This window comes from Bombyx mori, chromosome 15, assembly GCF_030269925.1.
Source record: "Bombyx mori chromosome 15, ASM3026992v2".
NCBI classification, from domain to species: domain Eukaryota; kingdom Metazoa; phylum Arthropoda; class Insecta; order Lepidoptera; family Bombycidae; genus Bombyx; species Bombyx mori.
The window spans coordinates 3132244-3148275 of record NC_085121.1 but is presented as its reverse complement, the minus strand read 5'-3'; the positions used below and the strand labels follow the sequence as shown (position 1 = coordinate 3148275).

Sequence of the window (16032 nt, the reverse complement as noted above, 5' to 3'; positions counted from 1 at the left end):
TTATGGGGACCAAAATCGTACTAGCATGTCACACGAAATGCGTTATGCGCCTGATTGCGCATGTCACACGAAATGCGTTATCGCAGGTGACGCCGGGCTGCTGCGCCGGCAGTCCGCCACAAAGCCTCGTACTGATCGCGCGTTTCTCTCATTATTGTATTTTCATATATTTGTTAGTCGTTTGTTTTGTGTCTCGTTAATTTGTTAATAATCTGTAGTGTATCGTGTTGTCGTAATATAGAACTATTTCTCGTATTGTTTCGTTTAATTTTTTATATCCAGTAAACTCCAGTCGTGCGTCGGAGCGGACACACACACTTTTTTTTATATGATTGAAGGCCCGGAGACCATTAAATATTTTATTAATAGATTTAGTCATAGAATTCTATACTATTATTCAAGTTTTATTTTTACGCAACTGCCACTGCGTAGATGCTATCGATTCCGATCGTGTGTTACATTCTTATTGAATGGGCGTTACGGTTTACGTAACAAAGTCTAGAAATCTAGAACGTATTTTACTTTAACACGGATGTCCACGGCAGTAATAATATATGCTCTCTACAATCGAAATCCGTGGTTGGATAATACTAGAATTTTTTATTTTTATTTTTTTATTGCTTAGGTGGGTGAACGAGCTCAGCCCACCTGATGTTAAGTGGTCACTGGAGCCCATAGACATCTACGACCTAAATGCGCCACCCACCTTGAGATATAAGTTCTAAGGCCTCAAGTATAGTTACAACGGCTGCCCCACCCTTCAAATCAGAACCCAGCTTCACGGCAAAAATAGGCAGGGTGGTGGTACCTACCCATGCAGACTCACAAGAGGCCCTACCACCAGTGTCAAGAGGCTACGTCCTACCACCAGTAGGAAAAGCACATGATTAGTTTATATATTCAATTGTAATTTATTAATGAATTTGTTATTTGCTTTTACTAGTTAAAATGAAAAGACTAAAGATAAAATATAATACATGAAAAGAGAGAGGTGAGAAGAGTGAGAGAAAACTTATGATCACCAGATTGGAACGGACTTCCTAAACTGCTATAGGTATCTTTTTGTGTTTGTATTAAGTAATGTTAAATTAAATATAAAAAGAATCCGCTTAAAAAATCATAAAATGTGAATAAAGTTGGTGTTATGGATAAATTTCTTAAATATTAGTGAAAGAAATATATAATTGTTTTATTTTTTATTATAGATATATAAAATACTTAATATTTATATATAGATATATAAAATACTTTTGAAATATTCTCAACATTCACGGCAAGTTGATTCAATAGAAAAAATGTTTCAGTTTCCTAGATGATCGGGATGTGCCTCAAAAATTACTGCAAAAAATTACTATTTTTGATGTCGTTTTTCATTGCTACACTTTTTTCGGTCTAGTTCATCAGCCCGCAAACAAAACGTGAGATAAGGAGCCCCGTTCCAAAGTGAATCTTGAAATGTCAGTGCACTAGGTCGAATTTCTATAAACAAATACTAATCAACTGAAATCGTTATCAGACAATAAATTGCTATTGCTGAAAAACAATTTAAATTCAACTTAATTGTAACGGAACCATACGTGTTGTATCAACATTCAATTTTAAGATACGGCACACTTATCGCAGCTTACTTTAATTCAATTATCACGTTTTTTCGGTGTATTTTACGATATCAAATCGCATTGCTAATATAACCCAGAACAAATAATATAGTTGCAATGATTGGTATATAAACTTAATGTTAAAGTGTAATTAAAATACCTGGTGTTAAGTGGTTACTGGAGCCCATAGACGTCTACAACGTAAATGCACCACCCACCTAGAGATATAAGTTCTGAGGTCTCAGTATAGTTACAACGGCTACCCCGCCCTTCAAACCGAAACGCATTACTGCTTCACGGCAGAAATAGGCGGAGTGATGGTGCGGACTCACAAAAGGTCCTACTACCAGTAATTATGCAAATAATAATTTTGCGGGTTTGATTTTTATTACACGATATTATTCCTTCACCGTGGAAATCAATCGTGAACAATTGTTAACTACGTATTTCATTAGAAAAATTGGTAGCCGCCTGCGGGATTATATAATCGGTGCATCGCTAGATACGAATGCACCGGACGTCCTTATCCTTTAGGCCACGACGACTCTAAATAGTACAATCTTACAATACTACAATCTAGTCTAGTGGGAATTCCCTACGACCTCTGACGTATTCTATATACAAAACATACAATTCTTTTATACTTATTTCCTCGATATGTAGATCTCGTATCTCGAGACAGACAGCGATGTTCATGTTAAGGTATTGGTACTAGTAAGATCGAGAAGTACAGCGCCATCTATTGTCAGATAGCTGAAACACACATCAAAACCACTCGACTTGCCTAGAATGGTCTCAATCAATCTAGGGATGTCGTATCGACTATGAAAGCGTTGAGCGAAAGAGATGGCACGAAGCAGTTAGTAGGTAATCGGAACTACTCGAAGCGAAACAGCGAACGGATCACCTGAAGTGAAACGGAAGAAGTGATTTGAGAATTCTAAAGTGTTCGTTGAGTGTTTTAAGTGTTCTAAGTGTTGAATACAGGTTTAATTTGTACTTCGGTAGAATTTTTATTGATCCCGAACCCCAGCACGTAACAGTATCTATCAATCTAGATTAATCTCTAAAAAAACTCGACGTTAACACACTACGACACCACGAGCAGTTAATATTTATTCCGGTGTACATTGCGTGTCGTATATTCATTAGTTTGGCGTCTCGTTCCACCTGATCGGTTCTATGCGTCGTTCGTAGGAAACACGTATCTTCATATCCAGTTATACGTACACGATAGCGTTTCTATGTTATTGGGAACGTTGAGGTCGTTGTGAATTATAGATAACATGTATAATGTTTTACCGTAAACGTAGGTATAGATTTATTTGAGGCTAGAACAACTTATTTTATGAATGCGATCTTGGCCTCTTCAAGATATTACTTTGCATTGTCGGTTATTTATTCAACTCTAAAAACAAACTTCCATTTTTAATAGAACTTTTTTTTTATTGCTTAGATCGGTGGACGAGCTCACAGTCCACCTGGTGTTAAGTGGTGTTAAGTGGCCCATAGACATCTACAACGTAAATGCGCCACCCATCTTGAGAAATAAGTTCTAAGGTCTCAGTATACCTAGTTACAACGGCTACCCCACCCTTCAAACCGAAACGCATTACTGCTTCACGGCTGAAATAGGCAGGGCGGTGGTACCTACCCGTGCGGACTCACAAGAGGTCCTACCACCAGTAACACAGGTGTAGACGGTATTGCAATTCAATTAACGCTTCTATTTAGACGACAATCACATGTCTAAATACACACGATAATCTCCAATAATCGCTTTAGATGTACAAGGGGGACCGTGAACTCGATTTCCCATTTATCCTAATAAATAAATGAACATACTTCTATGTGTGCGGTCTGAATGAATAATTATGTTAATGTCTTACTTTCACGACAAAAAAAAAATACATTTTAATATTCTACATTGCTTGTGGGTTCGAATTTATCAAGTAAATAGTTTGCATAAAATGGAGGTCGGAGTTAGATTGATCGCGGGCCAGAGACTACTGCTATTACGATCCTGTGACCTAAAAATTGTGTGTGTGTGTGCGCCTATATACTGCGTCTCTACACAGTTGTAATCTAAGTAGGAAATGACGTCATTACCCTTTGACTATTCAACTGTAACGTTTCAATTCGAACAACATTAATTATTGTTGTTACATTTTCTTCATCTGAATTTCATTCTGAATCAGAAATGACGAGAGGAACCTTGGAAAAAACAACAAAGAACAGCAGAATAATTAAAATACCGACATAATAGGTACATTATAATAAATGTTTATTATTGTTGAAACCGAGAAAAGAATACTTTAGTTGACTCATTCTGAAGCTCCTAACATTTCCAATCACTGATGAACAAATTTCACATATTATTCTTATTTTTTATTAAGGCGCACCTAATTTCTCTCAAAGCGTCAACAGATGGGTGTTTACTGAGGAAGAAATTACGAATATAAAGTGCCGACAGCTCACAGGTACACAAAAAAGAAATTAATAATAGAAGTTTTATATAGACGATAGAATCCGCCGCCGTTGGAGCAACCCTAGTGTATGTTATCTAATAAAATAAATAACACTTAGCCTCAACAAAAAATATTGATAAAATTAATCTCAAAAGTATTTGAGTCCTTATTCGTTTCGATTGTACTTACTGCTAGTGATGTGCCTTATCATTAATAAAAGAGTGCTTATCTCTTATTTTACGAGTAAATGGCACTCGGCTGTGACAAGTTTGTTCGGTGGCAGCGATTTTAATAATATTTCTTATTTATTGAAATATTTAGTATTTATTTGTGTAAATATTTAGTATTTATTCGTGTGTGCAAAAATATTTGACAATTTTGGTGATACCGAAACATTTATATGGATTTGGCGTAATTTTGTTGGTGAATTTCATAGTTAGTTATTAAAAGTTCTATTAATATTACGAACGGAATATAATCGCGTCAATGACAAGGAAACGTCTGGAAACTTCGTATCTTTCGTACTCGTTTTGATTTTTGTAGACACTGTCGTCATTGATAAAATACAAAATAGTGTCTTTTTTAAATACGTTTATCTAAATTTAAACTCACGACTACAAAAACTGGACCAATTCGAAAATTACTTTAATAGAATAAAAAAGTAAACAACAGATTAATACGTAAAGTGTTCTTAAACGTGTTTACGATTCGCTAATGCTTCAAATAGTGAAAGTTGCTCTGTAAATCGTTATAACTATAAACAACGCTTTATATTTGCCATGAGTTTCAACTAACAGAAAAGTTCAAGCAAACATAATGGTTCGATGTGAGTCACACAGCTTGTAATAACTCCCACAGCGGGTAACCATTGTCGTGTGTGCCGTGTGCCCTATGCAAGTCGAGTTGAATAGGGCTGACCGAAATTTGTGATTCTAAAATTATTACCTACCCTCAAAATTTAAAGCACTAAAATACGTCGGGAGCTGGGGTGAAAAAAAAAAGATTATTAGGGACAGTTGATGTGTTTAAACTACAATTAAACCAAGACCAGATTGCGTATGCTATGATATCTTTTAAGAATAAGAAAAATCTCTGTCCCGAAAATTATTAAATTGATAGACAGCTGTAAATTATATTATTATGTCGTGTTGTTATCTATGTGGACTTCAGAACAACAGTTCATATATTATTATTATTTATAAAAAAACAGAAACTATATAAAAAATTTAAAGTAAAATTAAACGAATAAATAAAGAAAGAAACCAAAAATAAATAAATAGAAAAGATATAAAAAGAAAATTTATAAAATTAAACAAGCTTTTGGTTCTTTATGCAACCCTAAACATTGAATATGTCGCTGTTTAATTGGTGTCGCAACTCGAATGTACTAGTAATTTCTCATGCGCTATCATGGCTTTGTTTTCTGTCTGTCTGACACTTTCTTTCGTGTCCTTCATTTACGACTAATAAATATTACGAGAGAGTGTTATAATCTAATACTAGTGGCCCCGCAGTAGTCGAAATTCGACTATAGTTAATTGAAATTATAAATTTAAACATTATTATGGTTCTATTATCAAACACTATTATAATTCGATAATATAATCACAGTTTCACAGTATTCGCCAAAACTGCACTATAGATTAATAACATTAAAGACAAACCATATTAATCTATTTTCAATTCGACCAGACTTTAAACAATAACAAAAGTTTCCCAATTGACAGTAAACAAAGAGTATATTTTTATATATGTGTTGTGTCAAAGACATGGTAGTTTGCGTAATGTTTTCTTTATTGATTTAAAGTATCTTTTATGCATTATTTAAAAAAAATATTAGCATTGTGCACTCCTTCTCTATATTCTCTATAAGTGTGAGAAATTTCATACTGCTGTACCCCATTTTACGAAAATTGTGCGGACGGAAAAGTATGAAAATTCCCACATTTATAGAGAATATAGAGAAGTAGTGCAGAATGTTAATATATTTTTTAATTATACATAAAAAATACATTAAATCAATAAAAAAAACATTACACACACTACTATGTATTTGACACACACACACGCATGCATACTATTTGTTTATTGTCAAACCTTTCTTATAGCTTATAGTCTGTGGTCAAATTGAGAATAGATTACATATTGTTTGTCTTTATTAATATTTGTCTATAGTTTGGTCTTGGCGAGGTCTGTGAATAAAGAAGTATTTGACAACAGAACCTTATTAATGTTCAAACTTATAATTTCAATTAATTATAGTCGAATTTCGACTACGGCGGGACCACTAGTTGAAAGTTATATCTTTACAACGACGTCTTTCGTTATGTCCGCATGAGCAAGTCATATTCAAATTCTGTACTTGATCTGTATGTGTGATAAAATCAATTCGTAATTCGGAGGGACTTCGGTTCCCTCTGTATTTTGTACCGTTTCATGGGGAGTGCTCTGAGGAATTGTTTGAGATGATACTTTCATCTCGTTTTTACCATCGCACCGCCAACCACCGGAGTAGAGTTCATCAATACTGCCTGGAGCCACTGCGTTCATCCACAGTGCGTTTCCAGAGATCTTTTTTGCCACGTAACATCCGGCTTTGGAATGAGCTCCCCTCCACAATGTTTCCCCGAGCGCTATGACATATGCTTCTTCAAACAAGGCTTGTGGAGAGTACTTATCGGTAGGCAGCGGCTTGACTCTGCCCCTGACATTGTTGAAGTCCATGGGCGACGATAACCATTCACCTTCAGGTGGGCCGTATGCCGTCTGCCTACAAGGGCAATAAAAAAAATAAAAAAATTCGACGTTTTTAATTGAAATCCAAATATGTTTGTTTACACCGTTCAAATAACTGACGATTTTTTTCGCGTATTAAGCGGAATGTCGTTTAAACCAAATAGCTTTTCACGTCTCGACCTGAAGATCTCTTGTATTCAAATGTGTTCAAGATTGAACTGATACATTTAATATTGATATTCAAAAGTAAGGTTGCATTTATTTACGTGTGCTTAGATCAATGTAATTAATCATTGCTCTATTAAATTATATAAGTTTCAAAATCAACAATTGTTCACGTTTGACTTTCACGGTGAAGGAATAACATCGTGTAATAAAAATCAAACCCGCAAAATTATAATTTGTGTAATTACTGGTGGTAGGACCTCTTGTAAGTCGGCACGGGTAGGTACCACCGCCCCGCCTATTTCTGCCGTGAAGCAGTAATGCGTTTCGGTTTGAAGGGTGGGGCAGCCGTTGTAACTATACCGAGACCTTAGAACTTATATCTCAAGGTGTGTGGCGCATTTACGTTGTAGATGTCTATGGGTTCCAGTAACCACTTAACACCAGGTGGGCTGTGAGCTCGTCCACACATCTAGGCAATAAAAAAATTAAAAAGAAAAAACAAGTAAAGCTCTACAGAATGCCACTATGATAAAAGCTTATGTTGGCACAGCAAACAAAAACATAAATACATATCGACGCTTGAAAGCAAACGTGACTAAGCAACAATAACTGCTTTGTATATAAATGATAGGCAATAACCATATTCGATGCGCAAAAAAATTTATTTCTAGGTCTATTAAAATCATTTCAATCCTACAGCTACTAGCTAGATTCTACTACAGCTAGATTCGTTAAAATAAATTTTGTTTTCAGGTATTTCAACTTTAAATTAGTCTACTGTAAAGATCACGCATTGTCGCTTAGTCACGTTTGCCTTTCAAGCGTCGATATGTTTATCGTTATTAATAAATGAGAATAGAAAAGAAAAGCGAAAGATCAATCAGAACTACGTTCACATGTTCCATTCATTAGAAACAGCCCTAAAAATAAAATCGCCGGTTCCTCTCGTAAATCGAAAGTCGTTTGAGTATCCAATCGACGATTTCCGGTTGGCGAAACAACGCAACATGTTACAGAAACGCTGGTAACGTGGAAAAACGTTACGAAAATGACATAAACAACATAAAATATTAATTAATCGATTAATTTTCGAACCGTAAATCACGAGGCCGTGATGGATGGCGTGAAAGTTATGTTTGAAAATAAATATTCATAGGAATATTACGATAGTTTGTTATGAAACTAGATCAGAACACAGATGGAGTAGCAGCCGTTGTATTATAGACTGGTTTTATAAAATACTAGCGACCCGCCCTCGCTTCGCTTCGGAAACATTAAAACACACATGAAACAAAAAAAAAAAAAAAAAGTAGCCTATGTTCATCAGGGACAATGTCGGCTTCTAATGGAAAAAGAATTTTTCAAATCGGTCCAGTAGTTTCGGAGCCTATTCGAAACAAACAAACAAACAAACAAATCTTTCCTCTTTATAATATTAGTATAGAAAATAAATTAATAGAACTAACTACCCTAGTGACTGTTTTCAGACTTCGTTCCGGGCACATCCCACTCAATAAAGTTCATATAATGAGGAAGCCTCCTGATCCCAAGTGTTCAGTTTGTGATGTAGTGGAAGATGCTTTTCACATTATGATGGAGTGTGCGCGGAACGATGATTTGAGACAACAATTCTTTGCAAAATATACAGATTTTCGACAAATTGGAGGTGTAAATTACGTATTAGCCTTTCCGGAATCCGAAATGGCTATGTCACTTTATAAAATAGTTTTGGTGGGCCTGACGATAACAGATTTGCTTAATTTTTTTCACAATGGAGTGGCATATTCACTAGGTGCATAATCTCCTTAAATAAAGATAAAAAAAAAATAAAGAAACAAACCAAAATAGTATACTATGCTTTTTTTTCTGTAAATTCAGTTTAATCTTATCACTTAAAACTATCTCGCATTGAAAACAACTCCCAAGAATTCGTCAATAGCAAATACAGGATCCGGCCACATGATAAATCGGACTCTAGAAAAGATTATTATTGTTTGTTGAAGAAATAAACAGCTATTTAGTATGTACAAGAATCTTGTCATATACTATGTTCTTATCGAACCTATAGAGTATTTACCAAACGCGTATGTAAGGTAGGTAAGGTACGTTTGTCCAAATTAATTTTAAAAGAACACACACATTAAGCGTCAATATATTCCTTGTATTCTATGGATTGCGCAAAACGATATAAACTAAAATAAAATTTTCATGTTACCTAATATATCCCTCATATATGACATATTTCAAGATATAGTAAGATAAGATGATAAATGTTACGAAAAACTTCAGATTAAAGAAGCGTGAGAATTGGATTTGAAATTGAAGAGTTAGATTGAATTTGAAACCCTTCTGAATCAATTTTAAAGTAAAATCCAGTATATAGGCAGCCAATTATTATTAATGCAGTTGCGTGTGGCGAAAAGAAATCCTTATATATATTCCTTAATTTTACTTTTATGTATTTAATACGAAGCTATGTTAATATATTGAAAATGAACTAAATGATTTTTCGCCATTACAACCGGCTCTACCTTGTTATTGTGTTTTCAGTTTTCATTTCTTTGTAATATAATATAGCTTTCAGGGGTCCACTTCGGACCAGCGAACTTGCCATCCAACGCACGACAGCTCACGCTTGTTTTCATAACATTTCTAATCCTTCCATTTTTTCATTAGCTTAAAGGGTAGTTTTAGATTTCGTTTTCCGTCCCGACAGTGGCAACTATAATCGTACTGCCTAGTATTGTTAACATGCAGCTAAATTACGCTATCATCGAAATTATAATTATATATACTTGTAGTACCTAATAGAAATTCACCACAGGACCACCAAATTTGTAATAGACAAAGTATACTTTAAAAAAAATTAAGATAAAGTAGTAAAGATTTCATTCTTCAACAGGCTAATTAACACGAAAAAGTAGCTGTCGCTTACGTTGATCACCCACGAGAGCACTGTGATGAATCGGCCACAACACCGGATAGTGCACGTTGACGTCACCTGATGACCTAAGGTCATTGATGATGAAGTTCTCCACGGGATCCAGCTCCAGCAGTCTAGCCAGCGACTCGCTGTCCAGGAAGTCTACTCTCTGCATTTATACAGAAGTCGATGGACCTGTGGTGCCACCTCCCTGCGAAAGAGTGAGTATCGGCAGATTTCACTTAAAAATCTCATGTTCCCGAACCGAATTTGTTCATTCACAACATTTCAATTCCATTCACCTATTTCATTATTCCGCATTGTTAATTTCGTTACATGTAACTATATAAAATACCGTCTATAAAACCCAGGGATGCTTATGACCGATACTTTAAAGTACTCAATATCTAAATATAGAAGCACATTTCTGCCATTAACATAAAAATTTATAGGCTATGAAGTATTTACTACCGCTTTTACTTTTCGTTTTCAAAAGAGCTAACATTGTAAGTTTGTCGGGTCATTGAAGCGAAAGTAATCGTAAGCGCTTAAGTTGGAACCCTGTCTCTCCGAGACGGGAGTAAGCAAATTACCATTTAATTTTCAACCAAATACGGTCCATTAAACTTTCGGTCTTCAGATAATACATATTATGAACAAAAACCTTGAAGAAACTTCGGGTCCGGGTTTGATAAATATAAGAGAAAGTAACCTGCCATCTCTGCAGACAACAGGCAAGGCGGATCATTCTGTCCATTCATTTAGCTTCCAACTCTGTATTGTTTTCCAATAAATACTCATTTACATTTATAAAGCTTGATCTTTAACCTTGCCGCTTTTACTGTGAATCGTTAAAACCTGATTCCGTAGACGGTCAACGCCTACCGCTAAATTTCATAGTCTCGTGCAAATTGAGTGTCAAACGAACGGTCATTTACCGATGACACATCTATACTAATATTATAAAGAGGAAAAATTTGTTTGTTTGTTTGTATTTAATAGGCTCCGAAACTACTGAACTGATTCGAAAAATTCTTTCACTGTTTGGAAGCTACACTATTCCCGAGTGACATAGGCTATAACTATTTTGAAAAAAATTAGGGATTCTTACTAAAACTCCAATGATGTAACCCAAGGTGTAAAAAATTACCTAAAATATTCTTTACATCGCGTGCTCTCCGAAAACTATTCATGATAGAATAAAATAATGTACTACAACTTTGTAGAACACATTATCGACACATATTAAAACGACGTCAAATATCGTTGAAATTTTTGTTAAAGACCCGAGCGGAGCCGGAGCGGGCCGCTAGTCTTATTATAAAGTTACTTGCGAATTACGCGTTGTTATGTAAACTGTTTGCAACAGTAACTCCTCTTACAGAACACAGGATACTGTGTAATTTGTAATCGTGATTCGTGAGTTTCGTTTACAACCGACAGTTGTTAGGTATGATTATGCACAACGGGTTTGTTCAATGTTATGATAAAAAACGAGATCAAAGTAACAGCTATTAAATAAAATGCAACTTTATATCGGACCACTTTTTCACTGCTATTTAAAAATTATTTTTGAATCCTTCTCCTCCTCCGTGCGTCGTATTCCTCAGTTCTGGGGGTCGTGACCTTTACTGAGCACTTTTGTCAGGACTGTGTTCCCCCATTCACTTCTGTCCTCCGCGCAGTGGATAGTGACATTGATGCTGGATGCCAAAGTCGTCTTAATCTGATCGGACCAACGCATGGGACTACGCCCCCTAGGCCTATTTTTGAATATCTAGTCATAAATCGATACCAAATTCTACAAACATTACAACGTGGTATTATTATTATTGCTTAGATCGGTGGACGAGCTCACAGCCCACCTGGTGTTAAGTGGTTACTGGAGCCCATAGACATCCACAACGTAAATGCGCCACCCACCTTGAGATACAAGTTCTAAGGTCTCATGTATAATATTCTAAGTAAATATTCTAAGGTGGTAGCAAACCTTGCGGCATAAGATCGAAATCTTCCATCGTAAACCTCTCATTTTTATACTTAAATGATTAATGGATCGATGCTCCTAAGTTCTCCAACAAAGGGATATGAAATCGATTGATAAATGATTACAATTTAATGATGTGGTATTGGCTAACGTTTATTATTGGTTTCGTGATGTTTCTGTGCTTTGTCTGTCTTCATGTTACTTATCAAGGTCTTTATTGTTATGCAGTATCGCACATAGTGATCTGACGTTATGGCTTGTGCACTTTCACGCTTCTCTTAAAAACAATGCAATCATTTCCACAGCTCGAAACTCCGCAATTCGTATAATGAACTGCGCAACCACTTGTATTTTTTTTTTAGAGATTTTATGACCTTGTAACTAAGACCTTTAAGTCATGTCTTATTTTACTTTATAATCTTAATTTTATGAAAAATGATAATATGGAGTGAAATGAAATGAAGATGATTAATTTGAGACATTAATCAACTGGGATGAAATTTCATAAAATGAGATGATATGGGATGAAATATAATCGCAGTAAAATGGTGGTCATTTACTGAGATTTTTTCAGTGGACTTTTTGGAGGATCCCGAGAAGTTACGTCCAGCAGCTTTGTTTCATTTTCCCACATTTGTGCACTTAGATATTAAACAGTTAATAAACCACCGTTATTACACATTTAAACCTGAAGAAACACTAAATAGACAAAATAAAACAAATCACACAACTTCACTCCTCGCGTTCCCGCTAAAAAGTCAACCACTATCTTATACAAATGTTGCCGGTAATCAATATTAGAAGTATTTAGGAGATTCTATTTCGCATTAGATGCGATATTTCTTAATACTTTGGCTAATAAGAAGATGTTGAACACTACATTATTTATTAATCTAGTTTCGAATAAAATACAAAATCGAAACAAAATCTTTACCTATTTCACTGCACTATGAATTTTAGTCAATTTGCTGCATATTAAATCTTAGGAACTATTTATTGTAAGGCTAAGAGTTCGATAATGACCGGTTCATAGATTTTATACTATTGAAGGTGCAAAATGTACGTTAAATATAGCAAACCGATTAAATATTATATCATTTAAGTACGCAAGAGACAAAAAATACTGTGAATAAAAAAAAATACAATAAGTGAGTTAGATATTAATATCTATTATGTACAGAAATTAATAATCAGAACACACTTGTCACTTTCGCTGTCCACGTCTATACGGATTAATACCATTGTTCTGTTACCTGCTGAACTTTTACCGGTCGATTGTGAGATGAAAGTTTTAATGATCGTGTTTAGAAAACCGATCGGGTATAAATTGACTTTATCTTTATTGATGGCCTCACTTTGTGTTGGTTGACAACGTTTAGGCGAAACGAGGACCGCGTAGGGTTGATTGATTTGAGTTTTTATATATATATATGGTTATATCTCAAGGTGTGTGGCGCATTTACATTGTAGATGTCTATGGGTTCCAGTAACCACTTAACACCAGGTGGGCTGTGAGCTCGTCCACCCATCTAAGCAATTAAAAAAAAAACAGGACAACACGATGCATCCATTCAAGTGGACAATTTTTTTCACAATTGAGGGCCAATACGGATGTCTATTCTAATATTTTTAAATTTTATTAGTGAAGAATAATCTTGATTATTAACTAAGATATTTATACATCGCATTTTATTCGCCCAAAAATTATTTAAAATTTTGTTAAAGTCTAACGAAATAGTACAGCGCAGTTTCTTTATATAGCTTATTAAAATAAAATAAAAAAGCATTAACTAATCGTCGAACTTTAATTTAAATTATTATTTTCTTTATAGCACGAGACAACCCTAGTCACAACAGACTGTAGTTGACCTACAATCACTGGCAACTTATCGCGAAGTCTCGTTTTATAACTTACTTCTAACATTACTTATAAGTTCTATTTCCTTTTGTTTCAATTGCAATTCATAAAACTAGAGGTCCCGCATAATAAAATGGCGGTTGAGGATAGACTGACTATTTATTGTCAAAGTTATATACAGACAGATGATAGCAGATGGCGCTAGTAATCATTTACATTTTGTTACAATATTAACACCTCCGCTTAACAAAATCATAAATACTTCGTAACAGGTAATATACCAAGCTTTTTTGTGAAATATTTATGCTTTAAAGACCCTAAACTTTTTGTAAAAATATCTGCTGGCATTTCAGCAGTTTCTAAATAATCAACTTTAACAAACTTGTTTGCAACTGCTTCTCTCAGAAAATGGTATCTTATGTCTATATGTTTAGACCTTCTATGGTATACTGGGTTCAAAATAAGTTTTTGTGCGCTTTGACAATCATTATATAATGTAATTGTTTCTGAATTGCCTAAAATTTCAAACAATAATCTTTTTAAATAGATAGCCTCTTTACTGGCTTCTGACATGGAAATATACTCTGCTTCTGTTGAGGACAGAGCTACATTTCTCTGTTTCCTACATTCAAAAGAAATAACTGTACCAGACAATTTAAAACAAAAACCAGAAAAAGATTTTCTATCATTTGAATCTGAACCCCAATCTGCATCAACATATCCTTCTATATAAGAATTATCCTTAGAAAAAACAAGACCATAATTTTTAGTACCTTTTAAATACTTTAAAATTCTTTTTAAATGTTTCCAATGAGTTTCATCATATGAATTATTAAACTGGCTCAAATAACATACACTGTAAGCTATGTCTGGTCTGGTTAACACAGCTAAATACATTAAGTTACCTATCAATTGTCTATATGGAATATTTTTATTACATAAACTATTCTCAGATTTTTCCAATCTTAAGTTAATCTCCATAGGAGTTTCTATAGTTTTACAATGTGACATGTTAAACTTTTTTAACAAGCTTTCTATATACTGTTCTTGATCAACAGTTATAGCATTTTTATACATATTCACTCTTAAGCCTAAACATTGCTTTATTTGACCCAAATCTTTAATTTTAAATTTACTACTCAAATCTTGTATTAACTGATTAGTTGCCATTTTACAGTTAGAAAAAACAAAAAAATCATCAACAAACAATGCTATTATAACTTTAGCATTTCCTTTAGACTTCGTAAACAAACACGGTTCATACTTAGATTTTAAATACCCTAAAGACTCTAAGTAATCATTAACTCTCTGATACCAAGCACGAGATGATTGCTTAAGTCCATATATGGCACGTTTAAGCTTTAATACTTTGTTATCATTATCATTACAATCTCTATAAAGGACAGGTTTTTGCATATACACAGATTCATTCAAAAAACCATTTAGAAAGGCTGTAGTGACATCAAGATGACGTATATCTAAACCTAGTTTTACTGCTATAGAAAATAACAATCTTAAAGTAGTATAACGTAGCACAGGTGAAAAAGTTTCATGATAGTCTATGCCAGCTTTCTGTGAAAAGCCTTTTGCCACTAATCTAGCACGATAACGCACATTACCGACACTATCATACTTCTTTTTAAATACCCATTTGCACTGCACTACTGTAGAGTCACGAGGCTTATCCACAAGTTCCCATGCATCATTTTTCTTAAATGATTCTAATTCCTCCTCCATGCTTGATCTCCAAAATTTACTTTCAGGTCCATTTAAAGCTTCCTTGAGTGAAATATCCATTATATTTTGATCATCTGATTCTGCAATACATAAGTGGCTATAGCCAAATCTATCAGGTATTTTTCTCACTCGCTTGTTTGGAATATCCTGATTCAAGTCTAATAATGAAGGTTCTGGTTCTGATGCTGTTTCAGAAAAACTGTCATATGAGTCACTTACTGAAGAAGCTTCTGGAATATATGTGATATCATTATCATCAGATTCAGTGTCTGTATTTTCTGTAGTTCTACTTTCGTCTCCTTCTCTCTGTTCCTCCGCTGGAGCCTTGCATTCAATAGGAATTTCAATTGTATTTTCGGTTTTCTCCATTATTATAATGTCTCTGCTAGTTGTGACAGAGTTATTTTCTGGGTTATAAACCCTATAGCCTTTTACATTGTCTGCATAGCCTACCAAAATAAGTTCTTTAGCCTTCATATCCCATTTTAAGCGCTTTTCTTTTGGTATGTGCATCATAACCTTACTTCCAAAAATACGTACATGACTTAAGTCAGGTT

General features: G+C 34.5%; 1 protein-coding gene across 4 annotated transcripts in view; it reads left to right on the top strand.

Moving 5' to 3' along the window:
- LOC101740930 (uncharacterized) overlaps positions 1 to 16032 on the top strand; it is a 77203-nt gene that overhangs the window by 26386 nt on the left and 34785 nt on the right. The window contains exons 2-3 of one of the 4 annotated variants that reach the window (XR_009974955.1): positions 9873 to 11710; positions 11872 to 13028. Coding sequence is in view for 3 of the 4 variants with exons in the window: in XM_004928739.5 (XP_004928796.2) it covers positions 9992 to 10114 (123 nt within the window). In the remaining variant the exon portion in view is untranslated. Of the gene's footprint in view, positions 1 to 4235; positions 4502 to 9872; positions 11711 to 11871; positions 13029 to 16032 lie in introns of those variants that run through there. The other 3 variants (XM_012692507.4, XM_012692508.4, XM_004928739.5) reach the window with 3 other exon arrangements.